Source organism: Anopheles coustani, chromosome 2 (assembly GCF_943734705.1).
Source record: "Anopheles coustani chromosome 2, idAnoCousDA_361_x.2, whole genome shotgun sequence".
Taxonomy (NCBI): domain Eukaryota; kingdom Metazoa; phylum Arthropoda; class Insecta; order Diptera; family Culicidae; genus Anopheles; species Anopheles coustani.
Window position 1 is genome coordinate 24,524,328 of NC_071289.1, and position 25,205 is coordinate 24,549,532.

Here is a 25,205-nt window from a genome sequence, read left to right on the forward strand (position 1 = left end):
CCTCATTGAGTCGCTATTTAAAATAACAATTTGTTTAATTCTACCTGGCGTTTTTTTCTTCACCAACTTTTAACTCCAAAACATTTACCAAAGAAAAACACACGGGTTTTCGGACCAAACTTTTCGGACTTCATTTTTAAGTGCAATGAAAAACAAACATTTTAAAAATTAACCATATGTTGTAATCTTTATCGTTTGTTTCCTACAGTTGTGTACGTTATTGTACTTACTTTCTTTGTGACGTGAATGTTTATGACGCCAAGCAGGACACGTTCCTTTTAAAGTGTCCTTCGTCGGTTCCCTAACGCATCTTTCGGGTGCTGAAAGTCGGAACCAAATGTTATGGGTTCCCTGTGGGGATCCTTTTAGCACGTGACTAACATCGCATTTTCCATCTCTTCACGCTCTTTTATTTTCCCTCGCTCGGTGAAAGCTTTCCATTTGATGCCACCTCAGCAACATCCCCCTCTCCCGCTCTCCCCCTGCCGTCTAAAGATCGGTATGTTTGATTATGTTTGTCGACTCCTGGAGGTTTGCCTGCTGCCGCAGCAAAAAGTCCCCGTTTGATTGAAGCTCATTACTTTCGCACAGTTGCTTGCGAGCGATATGTTGCGTTGGTGTGGCGACTGCTACCGCTGCCACGCCAGGTGTGACTGGACCTGCGACCGTCGGCGTTCCGGTGCTGACGCTGCTCGTCGGTATCGTCCCCAGAACCGGACTGTCGACGGTTGGGAAAGGTACCGTGTGGGTTTCCGTTATCGCCCGGCGCACCATGTGTTCCCCCGGCTGCTGGTTAAGAGGACCGCTGTGGGTTTCGGGGGAAGTTTGGTGTGCTGCACGTCCGCTTTCCATCCGCAACGGACCTCCGGTCACGGTGGTAGGACGATGCTCACGTAGGCTGTCGTTTTCGTTCCGTGCCGCGATATGGCTCGCTGGGCGCAAGAATTGACCATGCTTCCGATGTTCTACCGGCACGCTGGAGGCATCCGCTTGGTTCTCTTCTACCTCGACTTCCTGCAGGCGGCTGTTGGTGTCCTCACATCCCCCGCGGGAGTTTTGCTCGTCGAGCGCCCGGAACCACCTGTTGTACACCTGGTGCGGATCGATTTGCCAGTGCTTGTGGAAGGACACCGTACGCCTCGGATCTAGCAACTCCGGCGGGTAGTCGGTTGGTCGAGCTTGGTGGAAAAGCGGCGAGTGGATGGGCCGTACGCCGAGGCGCTGCAGGCAGGCCGCCAGAATCATATCGTCCGGCGAGGACGGAGACGGACACTCGCACGTTTGCTGCAGTGCGTCGAGGATGGCCACGCTCAGCACAATGCCGCCACCGCCGGTCACGTAGTTATAGCCCCCGTCCGAGCCCATCAGGTGATAGCCGTACCGTTCGCCCAGGTACCAATCCCGACCCGGGTCATAGCAACTGAGGAATCGCGCCAACGACGACGAGCTATGTATGAAAGTGAAAAGAAGCGTAGTACCAAATATAAAGATAACGATATAAAAAGGTGCAATTTACTCAAAGATAAAAAGCAGGACGCGGTCGTTAGAGATTTATGACACGCAATGTCATCAACGCTCATCGTGCAGTCCCTTCCGTAGGTCGTTGGAGCGCCATTAGTAGCGTTGAAAAAATGGAACGGCGCTTTCTTACGCACGAATGAATTGTGCTCCGAGTGGAAACGGGTCTCGTTTTGCATATGCGAAAAAATGATTTCCTACAAGATAGTTATTTTTTTATCGCCAAAGGTTTTTTTAATGGGTTTTTAGCTAAAATTTGTTCGAACGGTGTTTCAAATGAACGTTGCTTTTAAATCAAGGACCCTGCAGTTTAAATCTGCATTTGAAAGTAAAAATAATCACCTATGCAAGTTACTTCGCATAGATTCTGTTACTTTTCAAATGCGTGCTAGAAAATTAAGAATGTTTGAAATATAAACAAATGATACAGTGATACAAATTAGTCAAATGAAAATACCGATTCAGATGGCGAAACTTTGCTTTGGTATTAAAAGGATACACTACGTAGAAGAGTGTAAGTAAAATATATAGGCCGATATGCTTTGTATTGGCGTTCTCAGCCTTTTTCTAAGGGGAAAAAATCCAACCTGAACGTTGCATCAAGCGACCTGCTTGAGCCGGGAAAATTTAAAACGAAAACGACATGTAAAATGCCCCCAAATGGTGGTAGAGCCTTGCACTAATGCCAAATCAAACACTCCCTGCAATAAACCATGCACTTGAAGCGTCATATTAAATCGTACCCTCCGGAAGCGGACTCCATTGCCGATTTCATACATCAAAACTGCTCCGGCGAGTTTCCACCGCGCGTTATGGCCGTGGTGTTATCCTGACCAAGTTGGTGGAAGTAGAGGGAGTTAACTCTTTCGGTTTTTTTTTGTTTGTTTATTGTCCCTTTCCTGGACCCTTCCCAGCTGGGCGACACGTGGTAGGTAACGTATGGAAAACGTGGTAGGTGTCAGTTCGAGCATTGCGCGTTGAATATTTCATGAGTGTCGCATTGGCCAATGGGTGGTGTCCGGAATGGCGGAAGTGGCCCCGATGCCTTGAAGGATATTTGATAAAAAGGATTGACTGCGGTTCCGATCGGACCATTTGGACTAGCCGGAGACGGGGTGGCAAACCACCGCGGGATGATTTGTGAGCCATTGTGAGGAATTATGGTTTCATAAACGGCGGTAGGTCATGGTTTGTATGAGGTTGTGGTTGTGTGTATGCTACATTGGGTTGGATTTTTCACGAATCTGTAAGTGTGCAAGAAAGGACCTTTAAATCACCTTTCCACCCATTTCCATGGGATCTTAACATAAGCCCTAGTAATGAGTATTTTTGCATTCAAATTGTATCATTATCGTAATGCTTCGTTTGTAATTCAATCCAAGCTGATCGGGGCATGCATGGGAGGTAAGTCGGGAAATTAGGCTAGTTGTCGCTTCATTACGAGCCACGTAGGATTCAGGATTGTTGTAAACGATTCGTAGTCGCAGCGGTTTGAAGAAGTCGTCTTTGTGGTTTACCTTTATCCATCAACCGTGTTTCGTAAATCAATCAGTCTGGCTGTCACCGAAGCCGACGGTATTTATTCATTTTCATCAACCTAAAGCAAGCTTTTACTCTCTTGCATTCCTTCTCCTCCTTGCAGAACCTTCTATTCCAGCCGTTACCATAGCAACGAAAATATCCTTTTCACCTCGGTACGGAACCGGGTTGTTTTTTGTAAAGAGTTTGAATATGTTTCACCTCACACAAATGGCGATGGCGTGCTCAGGCCCGTACTCTAATTGAATTTGAATATGGAAATGGTTTCCCAGCCTTTCGGCTTAGGATGTACACCGATTACACACCGCGGGAATTCACGCGCGTAAATTACGTTACGATAACGCCGATTGAAAACGTGATCAATTCGTTTTGCTTTCATTGGCCTATTTTTGTAGAAATTGTTTTATGGAACTTATAAATCGTAGAAACGGCACATGATGTTCAGTAAAAAAAGCGATTTTAAACACACCTGAGAATCGTGTCATCGTCGACCAGCATCACCCACCGGACCGCTTGCAGGGTGACGTTGTACCGGATCTCGTCACCGATCAGTTGAAGTATTTCCAGCGTTTTCGCGCAGTGTCCCGCGCTCGAGTTCGGAACGGAAGTGACGACCGTCGGAATGGAAGGATCTGCCCCGGGTGGGACGGAAATATTATTGAAACACGCTTCATGCATCCGATGTTTCAGTAGAGTACATTTGTTGAAGGTAATACGTACCGGCGACATCACTGAAGTACCTCAAATGCTGTACGTGTCTGGTCCAGGTACGCTGGAGGACGGGAATGCGATCGTGGTGGTACTTGTGGCATGTTTTCACCGCAAACATGATTCGATCAACGTCCGTTGGAGTATTGGCCTGGAAGTAAGAGAACACGGACATAAGGAACCAGTCATTTTTTTAAATGTAAATTCAGTTTCAGACAGTAGCGGTTAAGTACAGTACACAAACCAACAGGTTTCGTTTCTGATCATTCAGATTTTATTTGCAAAATCTTTGATATTTACAAAACATAACTTTCCGATGTTAAGTATTGTATTTCAAGCAGAAATGAACTTATAGATCAAGGAATTGTGCGGGAGATTTTACGGTGCTCCGTTTCTATAAAATATAAATATAAGAAAAAATACTAAACTATTGTAAACGAACCATAGCAGTACATGCTTATCTAGTTGATAAAAGATGAATAAAATAAGGAATGAGGAAAACGACAAATAAAACTAAAAAAAAGGAAAATTTCGAACAATGTTAAACGAGCAAAAGAGGATTTTTACCAGCCAACATGTGTTTTAAAAGTACAATAAAAAAATTTTGGACACAAGCAGGATGTTCCAATTTGCGTCTGAGAAGGAACAACCTAAAACATCGTGAAGATCATAGATTAATAAAACAGCATTTTTTTTTCTAAATCGGTTGACACGTGGACACGCTTATCTTAACAGTCTCAAAAAGTTGACACTTTTCAGGCTGACGATAAAAGGAGGTTAGAATCGTTAGAATGAGATTTATTACAAGCACAATTTTGCAGCACAAAATGTTTACAACAAGTTTGGTTTTTATATCTTGTTGACACTAATTTGCAATTTCCGTAATCTCTTTATAAGTATTTTAAATGCCAATGAGCAACAAGAAACATGTAATTAAAATATAATCCTCGCGTAGTAAAAGAGTTGCTTGACTTTTTGATACTGTTTCATTTGTGCTTATGGATTTCAAGGTACCCATGAACGGTTTAAGTTCTACACTTATCATTAATGGAAAAAATGAAAAAACATTGAAACAAATGGAAATATTGATAAAATTTTGAACTCTGATTGTCGTACGAGTGTTAGCTAAGCGATGTTCGAGGAAACATTTACCGCTTGAACTTATTTTATAAACAGAAACAACCGCAAATTGTAGTAATAGTTTAAACATTGTTGATTTATACAGTTTTAGTACTTCATTATGGGTTTCAACCTCTAGTATAGAGTTGGAAGGTTTTACTTTCAGACGGATGCTGTCACCGATAACTAATTATGCTGCGAGATTATGTTTTGGTGGAACTAAAATTAACACACCCCGCTAAAAAGATATGAAGAAGCGGAAATACAAGCCGTTGTTGCAACTTCCGTACGGACATTCTTTCCATTGTGATGCGCTTCGTGCGTTTAATCAAAAGAGTTGAGCAAAAAGAGTCCATGAAGGGTGTCCGTTCCGGCAGCAAAGATAAAAGGAAACTCGTTGGTACTTACACAGCCAAAGTCACCCGCGGAGAGGGCTCCACCCTCGCTGTTCCGGTCATTCCCGGCGGATGCGGTTGTTGGTGTGGCTGCCCAGATCGCACAGCCCGGTTGCGCTTTGGCGCAGAGGTAGCGCCTCGGCTGGAGCGGATATCCTGCGCCGTGTTGCCAGACGAGCAGGGCGAACTCGTGAGCAGGGTCGATGAAAAAATCCGACAGCGCCTGCACGGTACCGTCGGTCAGCAGGTCGACCAGGTGATCCACCAACGGTACGGTGAGGGCGACCCCGGCCGTCAGGTAGGGATAGAGGAAGCTGGTCGGGTTTTTGAAAAATGCGAAATGATGAATTATGGTCGCCTCGCGGTCGTAGAGCGGGTAGCCGAGGAAAAGCTTCTGCAGGCCACCGGGGACGATTACCGGAAAAAAGAGCAGCGTTTAAGAGGAGAAAAGGGAGATAAACCGTCAGAAGGATAGACATCGGATGAAGCTACCGGACATGAAGCAATGCGAATGGTAATGTGAGCCATCACGTGCCAAACTGACGCCGGAGGCTCATGAAAGCGACGTGATCTTTTCGCAGCCATTTTCCTTTTTTTCGGATGCTGATGATGATTACAAACCTTAGCCGTAACTTAGCAACGAATTTGTTAAGTTTTGGGAAGTTTTATGTCCTGCAGAAAAGCAAACATTTTCATACAAACATTTTAAACTTCCTTCCTAATCTTTTCTTGTCAAATATCATAAATGTTTTATTTAGTTTAAAACACAATTTATTTCCTACACTCACACAAACTTATCGTGCAGTTTCTATGCAAGTGCGCACACCTACCTCTCGATAGTCTTCCTTGGCCAAATGGTGCGTTAATAGGCTCACGTTGACGTGGCTTTGCTCCTCGCACACGATCAGCCAGCGGGCGGTTCGGTGGGCTGCCTTCAAGATCGACGACCGGATGTGGTGTAGAATCGGTGTAATCGCCCACGCGCCCTCCTGCTCCGGAAACAGCTCATGCGTGAGAAACACGCTGTCCGGCTCGTTGGAAGCGATTTCCTGATTGAGGATATCAAAACGCCGTGCAGTTCGTAATGCAATGATAGAGATGACGAGGAATGAAAGAGAAGTATAAAGTAGGGGAGAACGAGAGAAAAGTGTTTATATTATCAATTGTTTTCTTTCTTTTACGAGCATAAGAGATGAAGGATCACGTATTAAACAGTACAAGCAACTTTTTTGCTGCAGAATGCATTGATAAATAATGTTTTTCTGAACCTAAGGACCGGATGCTTCCGATAACTGTGATTGTTTTTTTTTCAAAATTTCCTGTAACTGGTTGAGAGAATCCGAATAGAGATAACTTCGAGATAACGTCTAACGGAAAGCGTTATCAGTGAACTATCAGTGAGTGAAAGAAGTCCCAATCCTCAAGGGTTTTTGGATAACGAGTTATTTCCGGCCCATAAACATTAAAATAATGAATACATAATAATATTATTTTAGTAGTAAATTAATGGCATCTCTTCGGATCAGTAACGGTCTTAAGAAAATTAATTAAAGAAAACTAATTTCGGATCTATGAATAAAAATACAACAGAAGAATATGATGGGTTCCCGAAAATTTTCAGACATATAAGAATAATTTTAAAAAAATTTGAAATTGATAGGATGGTTCACATTTTATTGGTTCACATTAAATTATGAATTAAAACAAATGTTCCATGAGCCAAATTACCTAGTAGACATCTAAAAGAAAGGTTACCCCGTACAAATAGTTAACTACAGAAATAATATAGTACTATTTTAGGGTGGAATGATGCTTTCTGTTTGCTGAAAGACAACAAACACAAACCATCAAGGATAGCGTTTCTAGGCGAATTGCATTTGGAGGAGGTTGGACAGTTTTCCAGCACAGTTACAATGGATGAGAACATTGTTCCAGAGGAGGTTGGAACATATTTCAGCTAAGATAATACATCCTCTGGAAGCAATGAAGCACATATTATTTATAAAAATAATTGTGTGCATGCATAGTTATGATCGTCTCGTCATTTCATACCGAGTTCTAAATAGAACATCTAAATGAAATGATATCAAGTCGATCAAATGAGCTAATGGCGGAGATAGAAGAGTATCTACGAAATTAAGATCACGTGCAATTAACGATAGTGTGAATAGTTAGAGTATAACTTGAACGAGTGTGGCACAATATTTTGGTAGTTGCCTACATACGTTCAACTAATTATTCACAGTAGAAAATCTCAAACTGCACGTTATACATAGAACCGCATGTTAAATCAGTAGCACAGAACACAGCAAACTAGAAAAAACCTCAAAGATATGGTTTTTTCTAGAATTATCTACAACTCATTAACTTAACATGACTCTATGCAAGTAAGTTAAAGTGAACTACGTCACCAAATTTGAGAAGAAGATGGCATGATCTTATTTAACGCGATGTTCACATATTTTAAGTTTTTCAGAGTTTCGTACTACACGAACAAAGATCTTGGCATTAACGTTTTGCAATCCTCTTAAATGCTTCGTGGTGCTTTAAAATATTTGAAACAAAAATCTACCGCTTATCGCATTCAAACCACGTTCGGTGGAGGCTGGACAGTGTTTCACTATAGGTTTAACGGTAAAGTAGATTTGCAAAGCTTACGCGAGATAACATTTATGCTTTCCGCATCATTTTTGTAGATTTCAAACTACATCACATAAAGAATTACGTTTCATGCTAAGGAAACGTATGATGATTGAAATTGGTAGCAAAAACGAGTAGTACAGCTTGAAGAAGTAGGAAAACGTTTGTACAGCAATAGTACGAAACAGTTTCGAAATCATTTACTATTTAGAATGAAGGAAGATTTCTAGGCAACATAAAGCCATAAAGAAACCTACTTTCATCAAAGTGGTAAAATGTTTTCTAATAAATAAGAAATATTCCAATGGTGTTCGACGAGTGCCTTCATCTGCTCCGAGTGGCAGCCTTTCCACATCCGCCATCCAGTTCAACGTTGAGTACAGCGATCCTTGAAGTTGTACAAATTTATCATCCACAAGGTTGATGAATTGTAGATCATAACCTGCTGCACGCGGCTTATAACTTGATAGTCCATTCGCCATCGTCTGGACCATTTTGTTGTAGATCCTTCAGGAGACGAACAGCTTTGAGAACGGCTGCATCCTCTGTTTGACGACATACCAAAACGCAGAGTAATACACTACCACTAAACAAAATAGTTAAATTAAAATCAAATTATCGCCGAACGTGAAATTCACAATGTAACTTACTTACATGGCTTAATTTTTATTAAAATGATATGTGTTATAGACGCTGTAGGGTTCAACTATATTTTCATTCCACCTTGTTTCATTAACATAAACAAGGCGCACAACTGGTTTACTGATTTGCACTATTCGTTGATTTCTTTTAGATAAACTTTGGCTTTTTCCTCATCCATTTTTCACCGCTTAATTTTGGCCACTTCTGTCCGCCACCAAATCCATGAGCAGACTGATTATTGAGCCTGGAGAAAGCTAGAGTCGAACCGTATGATTAGCACAAGAAACGGGAGAAACAAAAACTAGCATACCATGTGGCCTGTGCGATAACATGCGGCCACGTAACATAATGCTCTCGTTGTGTGGATGTTCAAATCAGAAGGGTATGCTATGAAATATTTCTTTGGCTTTAATAAAAAATAGTTATTTAGATAAATTATTTAGAATAACTTGGATGATAAGTTTATACATTTATAAATATATTCTAAGTAAATTTGTAATCCTGCAACATTGTTGCTCGTGCGATAATTACATTTTATTTATTTTTTGGAAACATTTGACATTTGAAACTTCTAGATTTTAAAAATTATTTTATTGGGAAAACTGTAAAAGCTAAAAATTGGTTGTTGATTTATGCTGCTAACATTTTGATTTTTTTAACTGGAGGTGGGTGTAAAATACAGATGTCTTTGTGCGCTCTCAGTGATAACGCGAAACACTCCACATCTGCCCATAATCGTTAGCTGCTCGGTTTCTAGAATTTTCGGGTTACAACCAGCAGAAAAAAACATTCCGTTGTTGCTGGTCAGCTTGGTGTGACGAGGACGTGATGAGAAGCGTTTTCAAAAATTGGGGGTTTTTGTGATAAGTAATGCATGTGCGGATGTGGTTTTCTTTTGTTTTGTGTTTCATTTATATTTTGTCAACGCATTGTAGCCTCCGATTCCCATCCCGACTACCATCGCAGTTGAGCTGGATTTACTGATAAACGACTCTTATTTGATGCTCATGCTTTCTCGGTTTCAAGTCAATTATGTGCGTTTTTGTCCCAATTAGAGTTCATGTTCAAATACAACTGTTAAACTTATTGGCGATCTTTACAAATTGTACATAATTGTTGTTAGCATAGAGAATTCTGTTTGCAACCCAAACCCATTCATAGCGAACCAATTAATTAGCGATGGCCACATCCGGTCACTAAAAAATGGAACATGCAAACACATGAGCTGCACTGTGAATAATTAAGCTTAATGCAATCGATTCCACTAATATGTTGCAATGGTCAGGATTTTTTGTTCCTTTTCTACGAGTTTTTTTGTTTCGTTTTGTCGTGGATTATCGATAGAATGTGTGTGTACGCAAATGAAAATTGAAAAATTCCCTTTAGATCACGAATCAAATAAAAGTATAGTAACTATTCGTTGCGCCGGTAACGCACTTTAAGCTTGCTGCTTAGACTTATCCATAAAATCATGTGCTTCAGTTTAAAAAAAGAACTATGTACGAAATAGCAAAAGTAAGGGGTGTATCATAAAGTAACCATAAGTTCAACTGTGCTTTCGAACCGGCTAGAAAACTCACCTGATCCAGTCCCTTTATCTGATCGATGATGCTTCGCCTCAGTCGCTGCGCCCGGGCTGCGTTAAACTTGGCTGGCTGGCTTAGCACCAAAAACGATAACTCACGGGAAGCTGTAAATAATGTGGCCCCCGATAAAGGGTCACCAGAAGGTTAGTAGGGTGTACAATTTCTTAAGTGCGCGGAGCGATACTGAAGGGTGAAGCGAAATTTTCTCTTCTTCTAACGGTGAGTTAAGGACGCAAAAGAATGGTGGTTGAAAATCTACCAGCAGTTCATCCTTTGAATAAAGTTTCCACAAAAAGTAAACGTTAGACGATGCGATGAAAAATAAAGAATAACAAGTGAAGATTTTGAAGAGAACAACCATGAATTCATCTAAATGCAGCTATAAGTTTTCACACAAAAGTTAGGCGGTACGTTACAGTTTTATACAGAAAAAAAACTCAATTTCCGCTGTAAGAAAAACAATTAAACATTTCATTAGAAGTTAAATTTCTTCGAAATGGTTTTAATTTTACCATCGATTATTGTTTGTAAATTCATACACGCTTAGACTCAAATAGAGTGTATAATAAACCTGTCAACTTGAAACAGTTTTCACATTGAACTTTATGTTAATTTAGTGTCTGGCCATTTGCTTTCATCCCTTTACAGCCTTCTCCTCGGTTCGTCCTTAATATTGCTGTTGCATAGAATGTCCTTCTTGGAGGTTTGTAAAGGGTTCCAGTGGCGTACGATGAAGAGATTACGCGGACCACTGTCATCTGTCCCGAGGTTGCAGACCATGACTAAACCACACTCCGCTGCTTGAACAGCTGAGACCGTACGGGATTGGCGGGGATTTTGCGGGTGTGTGTAACACGCTCGCTTGGTTCCGGCAGCCACGTCGAAAGGGACACGACCCAAATCTTCGTGATCCAAACGAGTTTAAAGTTTTAGCCGAATTCCATCCTGCGGTGCATTAGTGCAAGTTAAAATGTGAAAAGTTGTGCACGGACACATACGGTGTGGGGGGAAAAGAAAAATAAAAGCCCACAGCTGAAAGCTACCGCACGAGCGTGACCCGGGTGGTGGTACAAATTCGATAAAAGTGCAATAGTGGCAGCACGATCGCGTGTGTGTTCTTGTGTCGCTAGGTTTGTACAACTCCATGTTGTCCGGGAACACTGTTTATCCTGCAAGTGGGTCCGTTTTCACACCGAGCCAGAACGAGGAAAAGCACATGTGCTTCGGGTGGAAAATGTTGTTAAAGTTGCGATTAAAACTACTGCCAAACTAGTTACCGGCCGCACGAAGGATGGCTGTAACGGGAAGCCAATTTGTGCGTGCGTGTGTAAGTTGTTTTGGTGTGAGCCACCCGGAAAATTGCATTCGGAAAGCGCACAAATATGGCACTAAAACCGGGAGCAAGCCAGCGGATGGCGAGACAACACTTTGCCAGACTAATTGTGGTCACCCTGTCCTTTGGTCGGACCTGGTCTGTACGGTTGGCTGAGTCGGGAATGAATAAATTGAGCAGGGAACACTGTTATCCTGCGCACAGTTAATTTCCATAACACTGCAGGAAACTTTTTCAACCAAACGACAGTGAGCTGTATGTTTGAATATTTCGCCTAATCTTGTGACAATTTTCGATTGGTGGGCACGCGATGTTGAACAATATGAAAGAAATGTAGAAATTTTGGATGATCCTAAGTAGCTAGAAACAGGTAGATTTAAAAAAAAACTGGTTAGCAAAAACTGATCGATACATTGTTTGACTTTATCTTTACGCTTGTGCATTCGTTTTTCTTTAAATTCGTTGTTGAACGATGGAAATTTAAGTGGTCGTGTAGTAATTGGTCGAACCGTTGAAACACTTTTTATCACCAATGTAAAAATACATGGTCTAGAGGTTATGATACATTTAGTAGAAAATTATTGGCATAATAAAATAATTTTCCAGCAAATCGAGTGATTTGAATTAGATAAATTCAAGTGGTTTGAAGAGCTCAAATTTGTTTACGCCTCCCAATAGAATTTTTCGTGTCAACAAAAAATTTAACCCTCAAAGTTATTTTACATTTTGGTAAAAATGAATGATGAAAATTATATGTAATGTTTTTATTTATGAAAGTAACATAAAATTGAATACCAAGACCATTACGACAGTAATAATCTTAGCAAGAAGTGCTATTTGAAAGAAGTTTGAATTAAATTACAGATACAAACCATTCAAATCATTTGTTGCAAAATCGAATGTTTTAAGTGACTGAAAAACAAATATGAATAACTTACCAATAAGTATAGCTCTATATAAAAAAAAGTTTGTTGAATTTTTAATGAAAAAGATATCATCAAACTGAGCTTTGATGTCCTCATACTTCAAGTATTTTAATTAAAACAACATTGGTACGGGAAATCATACCCAATTGATCATACGTTGTACTTGGCTCCTGTATGCCTGGCACAAGCCTCCTCTCTTCTAATTGTTTCATTGACGTGTGATTCTGTTTTAATATCAAACATCTCCATTTCCAATCACCAACTGCAGGTTGAAACGAGTTTAGTTTTGGCCGGCCACTTTCCGATGCCGCTTTTCGGACGCGCTGTCACCAATTTAAGCGCACATTCATCGATGCCAGCAGCATTGGAAAGCGTTTCAGTTTCGTCGATCCTTGTTGGCATAATATTATTAATTCAACGCCCAATACCCCAACCCTAGTCCAGCTGTCGATGATCATGATGTTGACTCTTGCGAACCACTGACGGCTTTCGTTCGCTTCCGACACGACGTGTTGTGTTTGTGCCCTAAGCTCATCAACGCTCATGTTTCCCGTCCGAGTACGTTCGCCAGCCATGTTTGTCGACTTCGACCGGCGCTTCGAGCGGAGGAAGCCGTGTGGTTGAAATTAGTGCAAATTAATATCGATAAAATTATGCTTGCCCAAACCGGCGGATCTATGGGCGACCGGGACGGTGTTGGATCGAAAATTCCTCCGTTCGAAACCTCGATAGAGCGCGAGCGAGGGACAGGCAGGCCGGAGAAAGCGGGTTCCGTGACTTTACAGCAAAATCTAGGTAAAGAGCTTGTTAGAACTTTTCAGTTTGGTCAATGGATGGTTCAGCGATGGCCTTGGGGAGAGATGTTTGCATAAGGATTCTTCATCACACCCGCAAGATCCACCGGCGAACACGTACAACACCGCCACAACTTCCGCCGCACACGCACTCATGAAGTTCTTTGGAAAAGTGTCCGCTTCCCGGGGGGGATTAAAATTATCATACCATAGTTTCTACCGAACCAACCGATACGCGGACTGTTTCGACCGAGAGGACGAACGTGAACGGTTGCCCTAGCTGCGGGTCGATCATGGACCAGTAAAACCAGAACCAAAGCTGCCATGGTCAGCGCCAGTAGCGTTGCAAACAAAAAAAAAAAGGACACCATGGGGCTTTCGATTGCTGCCTGCGGTGGTTCCGGTGGAGTCCATTAATGGGAAAACGGCGTGCACCACGGATGACACCACCGGGCACGTCAAACGGGCACAAGTGGAACCGCACGGAAGGGCTCATCATTATGGTAAATGCGCGATCGGAATTGTAAGTGTGCCAGCAGAGGGAGGGATCGAGATAGCGAACGGGAAGATGCTTGGATGGCAGTATTATGCTTATTTTTTGTGAACGGAAAATGAGTCCCAACGAGCGGACGAATAACCGAACGTTCGAGCTTTGGATGTGACACTGCAGATGTTCAAGTAACTGCGAAAAAAGGCTGTCGTTAAAAAGAAAGCAAAATGGAAGCTCTTAAAATTCGTTTAAGGCTTTTGTAGGCAGGTTGCAAACAAAATGAATCAATTTAGATTTCACGTAGAAGAAAGTTGACTTTACGTTTGACGTTTTGTTGGTATTTATTTCGGTAGTACAAAGTTTAGTTAAGTGCAATTGTGGTCACAATCATGTTAACGAAGTTCATCAATTAATCTACCTTATTCAACATAAACCATTAGAAATTAAATGGAAGTTTTCAGAACTGTTTATAGCTTTCACGGTTCTTTACGTGTTCATTGATAGGTATTTTAATTATTTTTTCATAAATAGTCCTACAAAATACCAACAATATTCATTTATTTAATGATTTAGAGCTCACAAACTAACCAACAATTACAAAATCAGGTTATAAACGAATGACTATTTCCTTTTAGCGTTACGCTCACTTTTCCGAACACACCGACATTAAAACCACGGCCATCGCGAATGCCATAGAAAGGTTTTAATAAATAAAATGTCTAAACACCACTCATTAGCAGGACGCACAGCGGTAGTTCTGGGACAACGGACAAAGCATCGAACTGACCGGAGCGCTGTAACGATTTGCCCGTACTTGGGATTACAGTAGCGAGAGTAAACTGAACAAGGCACCGAAAGCAACAAAAAAAAGGAAAAAAAAAGGAAAAGGATATTATTCCACGACCATCATGCCCTCCCTGTGCCGGCGAAGGGAAAATTGTGAAAATTTTTGCCACTGACAGCACAAAGCTTAATGGCACCCCGACTTGCTGTGGCTTTCACTGTGGTATTTCGGAGCCCCTGAACCGAACCGAGGTTGCGGCGGTAGATTGCAGCGAAATGGATTATTGGTTAAGTTGCAAACGGTTCGCCGGAACGGGAGGGAAACGCTCGGGGGCGAAAGTCGGTTGCCAGTTTTCCTCCCGCCCCACCGCTTCCTCTCGCCGACCTACTTGTTCTGTCGTACGCCGTTAACTGGCTGGTGGATCATTTCGCGAAATGATAGCCAATAGTTTCGGTAATTCGCTCCAGTCACGGGCCACGGGGGCTTTCGCTTTTTTCGCTTGGCAAGATAAAGTTGAAAAGGAAATGGCCCATGTCACACAGTTGCCAGTACCTCGCATCGTCCCTGTTCGGGTAGAAGGCAACATCACATACTACATCGGAGGCATGGGTATTAATTTTCATTTGAAACATTAAATTATTGCAATTTGAGCTGCAGCAGCATTATCATGCCTGCATCGCATCCCCCAAAGGTGGGCGGGAACGGCACGCGTTTTCCACCGGGAGGGGGTTTGGAAAGCATGTCACAACCGACGGAAAGAAACCATGCAGCATGGTGCGCAACATAGACAGGTTTGTTAATCTGCCCTGTACGTGGTGCATGCACGTAGATAAGAAACCTTCGGTGTCTTGCTGTTTGTGGCGATAATATCCGCTTCTCCGTACGCACCTACTGGACGGGAACAATGACGAGAGCATGGACCAAAGACTGAGGTACCTTCAGATGTTTCGCAACAAAAGGGACGCTCCATCGACACGATCGCAATCTGCTCTCATTATCGCCATCATCAGCGAAAGGCATCGGGCAGCGCCTTTTCGGTCGGATGCAACAGCGTCCGGTGCCGAGATGAATCTTCGAACGCGCCCGGTATCATCATACTTCCCGGCGCTGCACAAACGGCTTCTTTGCCAAGACTCTGGCCCAACAGCTTCGTTGGCCCGCCACTCGACGATAATGGCCAAAGCTGTTGATTCCGGATGCTTGCAGCCGACGACGACGACGACCCGATGTGGATGATGATGATGATGTCAGCGCAAAGGATCTTTTATGCTGACGTTGATTTTGGACTGTGTGAAAGTTCTCCGAGGGAAATGAAGGTGAATGCCGCAACGGTTCGGCGTTGAAACGGTTTCAATCCACTTCTAGCAACGCAATGATTTAATGTATAATCATTTATCAAATCGGTTGTTCAAACATTAACCGAAAATTGTCGGTACGCGGTTGAAAAGTGTGCTACAGACAGTTAACGAGATATTTTAAAACTTTTGGTTGTATAAGGGAGAGGTAGGTAGTTTGAACATTTGGTAGAGAGTTTGAATTTAATTATTGAATCAAACATCGTTTATACGAAATCGGAATTGAAAGTAGAGCATTGGGAAATATTTGCATCAGCATCAGCTAGCATAAGATTAAATTTACAAAACTGACATTTTACATTTGTTTAAATTTGTTTTAAAAGATTTTACAATATTATCTTGCGTGATGAAACCGTACTACACATGAGGTTTGGGTCAGATGAGTTTTTAGTTTAAGAAAATATTTGATTGCAGGTATTCTTATTTACTGCATAAAATAACTACATTACGAACATTATCGCAATATAATAATTTCAAAATCTGAATTGAATTATCCCTTACAAAACAAATAAATAGAAGCATAAAAGATATAAAAGGAACCCGGGAAGAATTTTTCACAATTTTCAAAACTTTTATATGGTGAAACTAATGAATCAAAACTTCAAATGAGTAAACTAAAATCACTGCAGAGAATATAGTGATGGAAATAAAATAAAAATGAATTTAATAACAATACTTTTGCATCGAATTATGTATGTTACCCACTTGCACTGGCGTTTACCCCGCAAAATTAGGTGTTAAAGAAGAGTGTTTTATTTGTAGGTCATAATAACACACTTCGTCGGGACATCACGGTTTGGTTTTTTTCCTCCACGCAGATTCATGTTTAACTGCTGTTGTTCACACTTTTATCGTATCGCCAATCTCGCTAAACGGTTTCGCCGGTACGGGTTTTCCAGCGCTCGAGGCGGTCTGCCGGTCTGCTTCTGGCGTAAATTTATTGCCACCAGTTTTAAAACACCGTAATTAGAATAACAAAAATAATTAAGCCTCTCGACGCTGCCACCACTCGACCGGCTGGACGATGGATGGAGAAGAAAAGCTGACCAAACGGGAGTCGGTGGCTGCCTTCCCGCGTTTGACAGGGGGAAATCGTTCGTACGCGGGTTTTTTTTAAATTTATTTCCCTGTTTTTTACACACCAAGAGGTGAACGTGTGATAATAAATTAGTTTAAATTTACATTTATCGCTTAATCTTTGCGGCCGTTTCGCTTACGCAGGCACCTTCGCTTGTTGTCATTGACGTAAAAACGGTGAATGTTTTTGACATCAGTGATGCTGCAACGAACTGTAAAGTCGGCTGCGCAGGACAAATGTCCTTTTGGGAACTACAAACATGTAGCAAATCTATATCCAAATATCCAAACATCTAAATCCAAACATAAAAAATGTTGCCTAAATGGTTGTCAATTGAAACTGTGATACTATTTTATAAAATTATTCTTGATCTGAGTAAAAATTATCTTTAATGTGAAGTATATCTTTTGAGTAGATGAGAACATGATCGATATATGAAAATAAACTTAATATCAACCCTACTGGGGAAGCAGAGTATTAGGAGGCGTCCAACTTAACCGGGAGGTAAAAGCAGAATGCCACTTATACGTAATCCAAAATACAATGTTACGAAAAACGTGCATGAAACGCATTCATGTTCACAAATACTTCCAAGCATGGAAATTGTGCTCACTTTAAAATCGATATAGGGTGTTTTTGTGTGTAAACGCAAAATATGATCACGCTTGATTATTTCAGCCAGCGTGCAGTGAAAAACCCACCAGTCCGGAGTGGTGATGAAGTGAAGGAGCAAATTAAGAGCGTGAAATGGCACTACGAAAACGGGGCATACATATTCAACTGTTCCGGGAGCCTCCTTTGCGGAATGGCAAGAAAGATGGAGGCAGGGAGTTGCCCCAACGGAAGGGGAAAAAACAACAAAGACGTTGTTCCACGCGATCACTAGGCCCGTGCTTCCCAGGACCCTGTTTCCGTTCCCCTTTCCCGGGCTGGAAAGCGAGGCAAGTTTTCATATATCCCGCGTAGGCTAATTGAAGTGGAAATTTATGACCGCAGACCCTGCGAAAATAAATTGTCAACGATGAAAATTTAGTGCGGCATTGCGCGACGGCAATTGCTAGGCTTTCGGGTTGGGTGCGGGAGCGAAGGGAGGCAAATTGTGTTCCGGAAAAGCTCGGTCCTCTGGTTGGGCACGGCGTTGCCGTTACATCGCCCATCGGGGGCCCAGGTGTGCCGGTTGGTTCGTATGACACGGGGGGCACGCACACCTCCCCCCATCCCTTTTGCGTTCCGAAGCCGAACCGATGGAGCCGCCTGGTCGCTCACTGGGCCGCCCGATATCATAACGAGCATTTTCCGGTTGTTTCGGGTGCAGTTCTCGGGTGGAAATTGCTGGAAATCACCTGCCGGCAGTGGTAGTTGCTGCTACTGATGTCATGTGTGTGTGTGTGTGTTTGTGAACGTGTGTAGGGAAAAGTTATTTCCACCGAGTGAAGAATATTAAAGGGAAAATCAGAGTACTGCTTTCATTTATTTCCGGCTCGCGGGTCGAGATTGGACCGAAGGCCCGAAACTCTGCCCAACGCCGGTTTTGGAGCGCGTGTCGGATGGGAAAATCGCGGAAATCGACCACAGTTTCGGTGCCACATTCGGCGCCCATGCAGTCGACCACCGACCGAGGCTTGATTCTTCCCGGCGATTCTGGCGTTTTCCCCGCTCGGCTGCGGGCATGTGCTTTTGGTGCGCACCGGTTCGGCACTGGCTGCGGTGAACACCGTGGTGCCCATGACAGACCGTCCCGCGACTTTTATGATGTTAATTATGACTGCAATAAAACATGTAATTAAAACTAAAAAGTATAATTAGCTGAAACGCTGAGGGCGCGGATTGTGCGGCTGGCACAAACAACTTTGTGCCGACAGGTGAGTACCACCAGCAAGAGCCATCCTTTTTCCGCGTGCGACCCACGACCCTGCGGCTGTCAGAGGTGAGATTGTTTTCCAACCCTCGGGGAGGCGCGGAACAGGCCCCTTCGCTTCCGCTTACCCACGCCGCAGTGACACATGGGTGTTTCTTCTTCAACTGGCGAGCCAGTTGCAGTTGTAACTAGATGGCGCTCACAAAACACCACTTGATCCATTTTACGACGAACGTACCGGTTCCGGAAAAGTTTGTCAGAAAATTTGCATTCGCAAACACAGCAGGAAGTCGCATGGGTTGGTCGATTCCCATCGGGTTTTGTAACGTTCATAATATTTCCCAAGCTGACTACTCCCGATGTTCGAATCCTCGTGGACGATCCAGCAGGCGTCATGACTTTTGCCAAGCGGACATTGCACCTGTAATGCTGCGACGTTCCTGTCACCATGCACGTGGCGGCGGGGTTGTTAGTTTGTTTATTTTTAGTGTAGGGTGAGTGTACCAGCAATTGGAACTTATACTAGTGTTGGCGTTAGTAAAGAGGGAATGGAAAATCAAATTTGTTGCTAGTTACCAAAATCAGCGTCAGGATAAACTTTTACTTATGACAATAGTTTTGCTACATTTTAGTGCTTAATTCTTAAAACTTTTAAAATATTTATTATATATTTATAAATAACCAACATTATTTATTTTTGGTTATATCAAATGTAAGCATGGTTTTAACAACATCTCTCAATCACACGTTAAGCAGTTAAATTGCGTTATCGAATGAAATATAATTTACGCGGTGGGAATGCAATTATTCCTATTTTTACACAAATTTTCCAAACATTGTTGAAAAGCATTACTTTCAGTAGAAAAATATTACAAAAGCTCTATCAGAAGATTATTCAATGATTAATTGAAGTAACGAAATGTGTTGTCTCAAACTAAATTTTTAACATTTTCATATGTTGTGAATTATCTAACTCCCTTCTCCAGAAGTTGTAAAAATGCATCGGAAAATTATTCGCGTAAAAATAAATTCTATTTATTCCAATTTAACTATAACTGTGTTAACAAACCTAATAAAGTTGATTCATTTGATTGTTAATTTTTATCTGTTTTTATCATTTTCTGCATACACAACCTGGTTGCAATTTGTTGAGTTTACGGGGTTTGTGAAACAGAGATTAAAATCCAATAGATCCAAACTTCCTCGGTGATAAGTCATCACAAGTTTATTTTGTCTATTTAAAATAAAAAATTCGCTTCAAAGCTATTGTTTCATTCTAAGTTTTAGGTTTGCCAATCAAATATATTATTTAGAATTTAATTTGAATTATTTAAAAAAAAATACAGCATCAGTTACCGTATCTTACTCTTCCAATGAATTTCTGAGTATACCAAAAGATTGTCCTAGGAGGCTCGTGGAATAGAACATTTGATAATGAATGTAATGACACATCCCCTTTGTCCATTATTTTAAAATCTGACAGTCCAGGATCAGGTTCATCTCTGGTCAGAACGTGAGCATCAACTCTCGGCTGTGATTTCTTAGTATAAAACGGAAAACAACGATCAGCACTCAGAAGGGATGATGATTACGAATTAAACGGTCCGAACGATGCGTCCTGGAATGGGGTGGGATGAAACAATAACACGGTATACCGGTATACTATATAGTTTGTTTCGTTCGGGTTGGTGTGGATGAATATAAAATTCCCAGAAAACAGTCAGTACCATTGGTAAATTACATGATTAAAGAAGCAGCGCTAGGTGCTTGGCAGTGGCTTTTAAACATTATTTGAATCAAGAGTGCTGTTAGCAAACCACTGTGGTTCTTTTGCTTCAACGTATGTTTGTTAGTTTTGAGGAAGTTTGTTTAAATATTGATATTATCAATCATTTTTTTAGCATTGGACGAATTAAGAGAAGATAGAAAAAAATAATTGATTGCATTTTACAGTTAAAAATCACTTTCTCATTCATATTTCTCAATCCATTCAGCAGTGTAACATGTTTCATGTAAAACGAAGTGTGTAAACCGCCCTGATTTATGGTATTTGGAATACATTTCGCATCCAACTCATCCAACAAAACTTATGATGCATTTCGAGGTAAAGTTTCCGGTGGAACAATTTTAGCAATTTTAACTCATGGAGCTGAAACAATTTTAAATCAAAGCTTTCCTTTTTTTACTTTTTGATGAATAATTTTGCTACTTCCTGAACGGTTAAACCTTACACCGAGCTGTAAGGTAAATACAATCCCCGAGCCCAGCCTCTCGAGCCCCGGAAAGAAAACACCGAATGTGTCGTAGGCTGACACACGCTGCCCACACGCTCACACGTGGCTTCCTGTTACACTTCCCCTCCCTCCGTGTACTTACCGAGTGTGGCCCGAGTTCCTGTTGAAGGGGCGGGCGAGGGCGACGACACCGGCACGGATGATGCAACGAACGGTGGCAACTGCAGCAACGCCAGCAGCAGCAACACCGGAAGCAGCAGCAGCAGCGACGGAAACGGCAATGCAACTTTATACATAATTGATTCGATTACGGGTCCAATTCATTTTCCACGCCACCGGGCTTCCGTTCGATTCGCGTATTCGTCTGTTTGTTTGTCTGTTGGCGCGTTGGTTTTCTCCTCCCTCTTAACTCCCACTACCCTGGCAGGCACTCCTCGAGCCACTGTTGTTTTACGTTTGTTGTCACGATTGATCTTTAGCGTGATTTAAGCGCCAGCGTAGGCTTGGTGGCGCGAAAAACCCATATGTGTGCACACTTGTGGGTGCGTATGGCCGTGCAGCATCGATTGCAACCACCGAGTTGTCCGTTTTTCTGTGCCTCACCCATTCCCGGTGGTGGAGCTCACTTTTTTGTTTTTCCCCCAGTTGGTGCAATGGGTAAGTGGTCCGCGGTGTCGATGTGTTTGCCCGATGGTTTCACTTTTCAACTGGATAAATAATTTAAAATAATCACAATCATGAGAAGCTTTTAATTTCCTCAATAAATACCCGCGTGCTTTTAGCTCGGTAGCGTAATGGATCCTTTTTAAGTTGCAATAATTCATTTCAACAACGATTGAAATTTATTACGAAATGTAAAGTAAAACTAATACCTTACACAGTGAGACCAATTTCAAAACCACTTAGAAGCTTCTTAAAAGCGAAGACACTAAGACACAAGGCGTGACTGTTTCCATTTGCCACGCTCTGCCCTGAAACACACTCAAAAGGGATTTCGATGGGATGACGGTTGCATCACCGGGCAACGTGACGCAAACAATCTGACACGCCGGACAAGCGGGAGAAGCGGCTAGCGCCCGACAAAAACAACAGTTTTGCTGCACGATGTGATGGCTGAAGCCGATGGGTGGCTAGGAAATGCATCGCTCTAGCAGGTGCATAATTTATGCGCCTACTAATTGCCAAACATATCGAACGGGGTTGAAAATCGCACCGGAGCAACCTTACGGGGTTTGACGATGAGTCGAGTGCGACGAGACCGACGACGTGGGGGAACTAAATAAACGGTACTGTTAATCTTCGACCGCGACACCAGCTTGACACTTATCTGTTTGTGCGAATTATTTCGGGGTTGCGATTTTCCTTATCAGCACCACGCTTCGTCTTCGAGCCTTTGACGCTTGGTCTTTGGTCGAAAGAGGCGTGTGATTCGCACGAAATGTAATGCGCCACAATGGCGGCAAGGCGAATGTGCGAATGATGATAATTCCTACGGAACACGCACCGACCTTCCCGGGCGAGCGTTGTTGCACTGTTCAAAACAAGACACACACGTACACGACACGGCATCACACAACATCATCAGCAAAGCCGACCTCGCTGGCAGCGATGGACGTTCGACAACAGACCGTGATGGGCATTATAAACGCCCAACCTGCGCCTTGCTGACGCTGTGTCCGGCCAGCCTTAGTACACTCGAACGACTGACGGACGTGTTCTGGTGCGCTTCGGTGCTGACCGAAGGCGCCGTACCCGTCCGCCAGGATACGGTCGTGGAATGTAAACAAATACGTTCATTTTGCCTGCCTGCTGGATGCGTCCGGGGGTTTTTGCGCAGTCTCGTGCAAACCGCCCGTCGTCAAAATGTGCCGCCCGGCGTTCATTCGTGGCGCCTTCGGGAGCGCGCGGCCTGCTGGGATGAACACCAACAAATGTTCGTGCAGCATTCGTGCAAGATTTGCTTTCCGTTAATTTTGGCGGTTTCGAAGTGGCTCCAATGGGTGCTTGGAGGTGGAGGATATACTTACGATCCACGTGCATGTTTAAAGGGTGTTTAGTATGAATTTTTAAAAGGTAATTTCTTCAATTTGGATTTAAAAAAGGGGTTTTAAAGAAATTTTAAGTCCTAAATTTATGCCCACAATATACCCATAAACCATTTTGAATTTTGTATTGCATAAACTAATTAGGAAAAACCAGAACTGCCCAATATGCGAAAACTCACGAGGGTTAATTTAATATCTTTCCGTGTATTCAAGGCTGCACAGTCCATTGCTTTGCACGTTTGCTATTAGAGTGGTTCCGAGCGTCAAAAGTAGCATTAGCCATTAACACCTCATTACACCTGGGTCGACTGAGTTCCCCTTCGTAAAGGGCTCTTCTTTAGTATATGCCATTTAGACGCAGCCTTGTTCAGGCTATCGTATATGCCGAAGGTTGCTCCCAAAAGGACACTTCACTTACAACGCCAACCGTCTTCGTTTGTCTCATAGTTGGTAGTGAACGGGAAAATCATTAACCCACCGCCATTAGCGTCCCATTTGAGGCAAAAGGTTGGTTGCTGAAAGGATAACGTAGAGAATTGTAAGGAATAGAATATTTCATTTCTAGGGGTTGGCTTGTGGCTTATAAAAAGCTGTTTCCATAAGCAAATTCAGCTTTAAAAAGGCTTGTTTCAAATTTCTTAAATTTTATTTTATAAATTTTTTTTGGAAACCAAAGGCTCTCGGTTTCAAGAAACTGAGCTTAACCTACATTACCACTTCTTCTTTCAATTCACCAAAATATGACCCGGTAACGATTGGCGGGGGGTGTTTTCAAAGTACCATAAATTATGCAGTCTGCAAAAATCCTTTTTCCACCTATCCACCATGCACGACTCTCACCCCCGCCCGCCCAAGGTTCGGATGTGTTTTTCGTGATTATTGTGGCTCAGTGGCGGCCGCTGTAGGACGAAGCGGTTCGTTGCGCCCTGCCGACGAAAGCGATGGAACGTACATCCTTCGCTCCTATTTACATTTTTCAAGGGGAAACCCCACCCAGGGGGAGGGCTGTCACCTGCGCCACTAGCATCACGGCATTACGGTACACCGTCATATATCTTCTCCGCCGGTCCGCACTCCGGCGCTCCGATTTACCGGCCACCGTTCGGAGAGCCCTCGCTTGCTTTATCAAAACCACGATGGCCCGCGGCATTTGGCAACACATCATCCAACATTCAATTCCGTATAATGACAGTGAAAGAGTTTATTCTTTTCCATTTCTGCTTCTGTCCCTCACTGGGTTCAGGTGTGGTACTCTTTTTTCACACCGGCAGACTACAGAGGGAGGGAAGAAAATGTAAAGGTGCTTTTGTTTTTATTTCCGTTTTGCTTGCCATGGCATTGATAGGCCTTCTGTAAGTATGTTGGTTTATTTTTTCTTTTATACCTTTCCATCTCTTGTCATCCAGTTTTCCTCTCAGCGATCAGAACATTCTCGGAAATTTATTTACTCATCGTAAATACGGTTCAGAATCATAAGTTGCAGCATGACAAAACCTGCATCAATTTCACTTCCGGTTGTCAATGAGAACGTTGTATATTAAATACGGTTCTTCGTACGGAATAATAGCTGAAATTTGACTGACATAATAGAAAAGAAAGAAATACGCAAATGTTTTCAATCCACGTCCCATGGGGCTTTCTGTTCTTGGAAGTCAACATGGGTAAAGAGTAAAGAGTCTTCTTTGACATAAAATTCAACTTTCAGCCAACCCTAGCTACTGTAGTTCTAGAAAGTCATGCAACTATGAAATATAACTTTAATGGAAGCAAAAAAACTGTAAAATAGACAATTAGCCTTCACCACAAAATTGGATGGAAATGCTACATTAAACGCTGGGAAAACGTAGATGTATCAACATTCTTTTCCTCAGGATAGCGGATTCCAATCTTTGCTCACCCTTTTTCTATCGCATATCACACTCGATAAGACTCAACTTCTCTGTGGCTTGTGAATCATATATTTACTTAGGCATATTTCTCTTGCTACAGCTACCAGCGCAGTTACATCCGCTGGCTTCAGCAAGAGACCGGCAAAAGTGTATACTTGAGCGGACCACATGCGGGATGTGGTTATAGTCAACATCAACGTTCGTCTGCATCGTTTTCAGATTGCACCCTCGCAGGATTTCCTCACCACTTGACGCTTGAACAAACATAAATA

General features: G+C 42.5%; 1 protein-coding gene across 1 annotated transcript; it reads right to left on the reverse strand.

The window, feature by feature from the left end:
* Nucleotides 1–203: 203 nt before the first annotated feature.
* Nucleotides 204–21,295, reverse strand: LOC131264132 (beta-1,3-glucosyltransferase). Its single transcript, XM_058266421.1, has 7 exons — nt 21,142–21,295; nt 10,142–10,251; nt 6,110–6,328; nt 5,293–5,673; nt 3,778–3,916; nt 3,527–3,689; nt 204–1,447 (listed from the first exon to the last, which is right to left on the reverse strand). The coding sequence occupies exons 1-7, from the start codon at nt 21,293–21,295 to the stop codon at nt 490–492; spliced, it is 2,124 nt and encodes a 707-aa protein (XP_058122404.1). The 3' UTR covers nt 204–489.
* Nucleotides 21,296–25,205: the final 3,910 nt, after the last annotated feature.

Excerpts from the sequence above, each read along its gene's own strand:
- LOC131264132 (XM_058266421.1), bottom strand. The coding sequence starts at position 21,295 with ATGTATAAAGTTGCATTGCCGTTTCCGTCGCTGCTGCTGCTGCTTCCG. Across the intron at positions 10,252-21,141 it reads AGGAACTCGGGCCACACTCG|CTTCCCGTGAGTTATCGTTT; the intron begins GTAAGTACACGG and ends CATTATTTACAG. Across the intron at positions 1,448-3,526 it reads GACGATGACACGATTCTCAG|CTCGTCGTCGTTGGCGCGAT; the intron begins GTGTGTTTAAAA and ends TTTCATACATAG.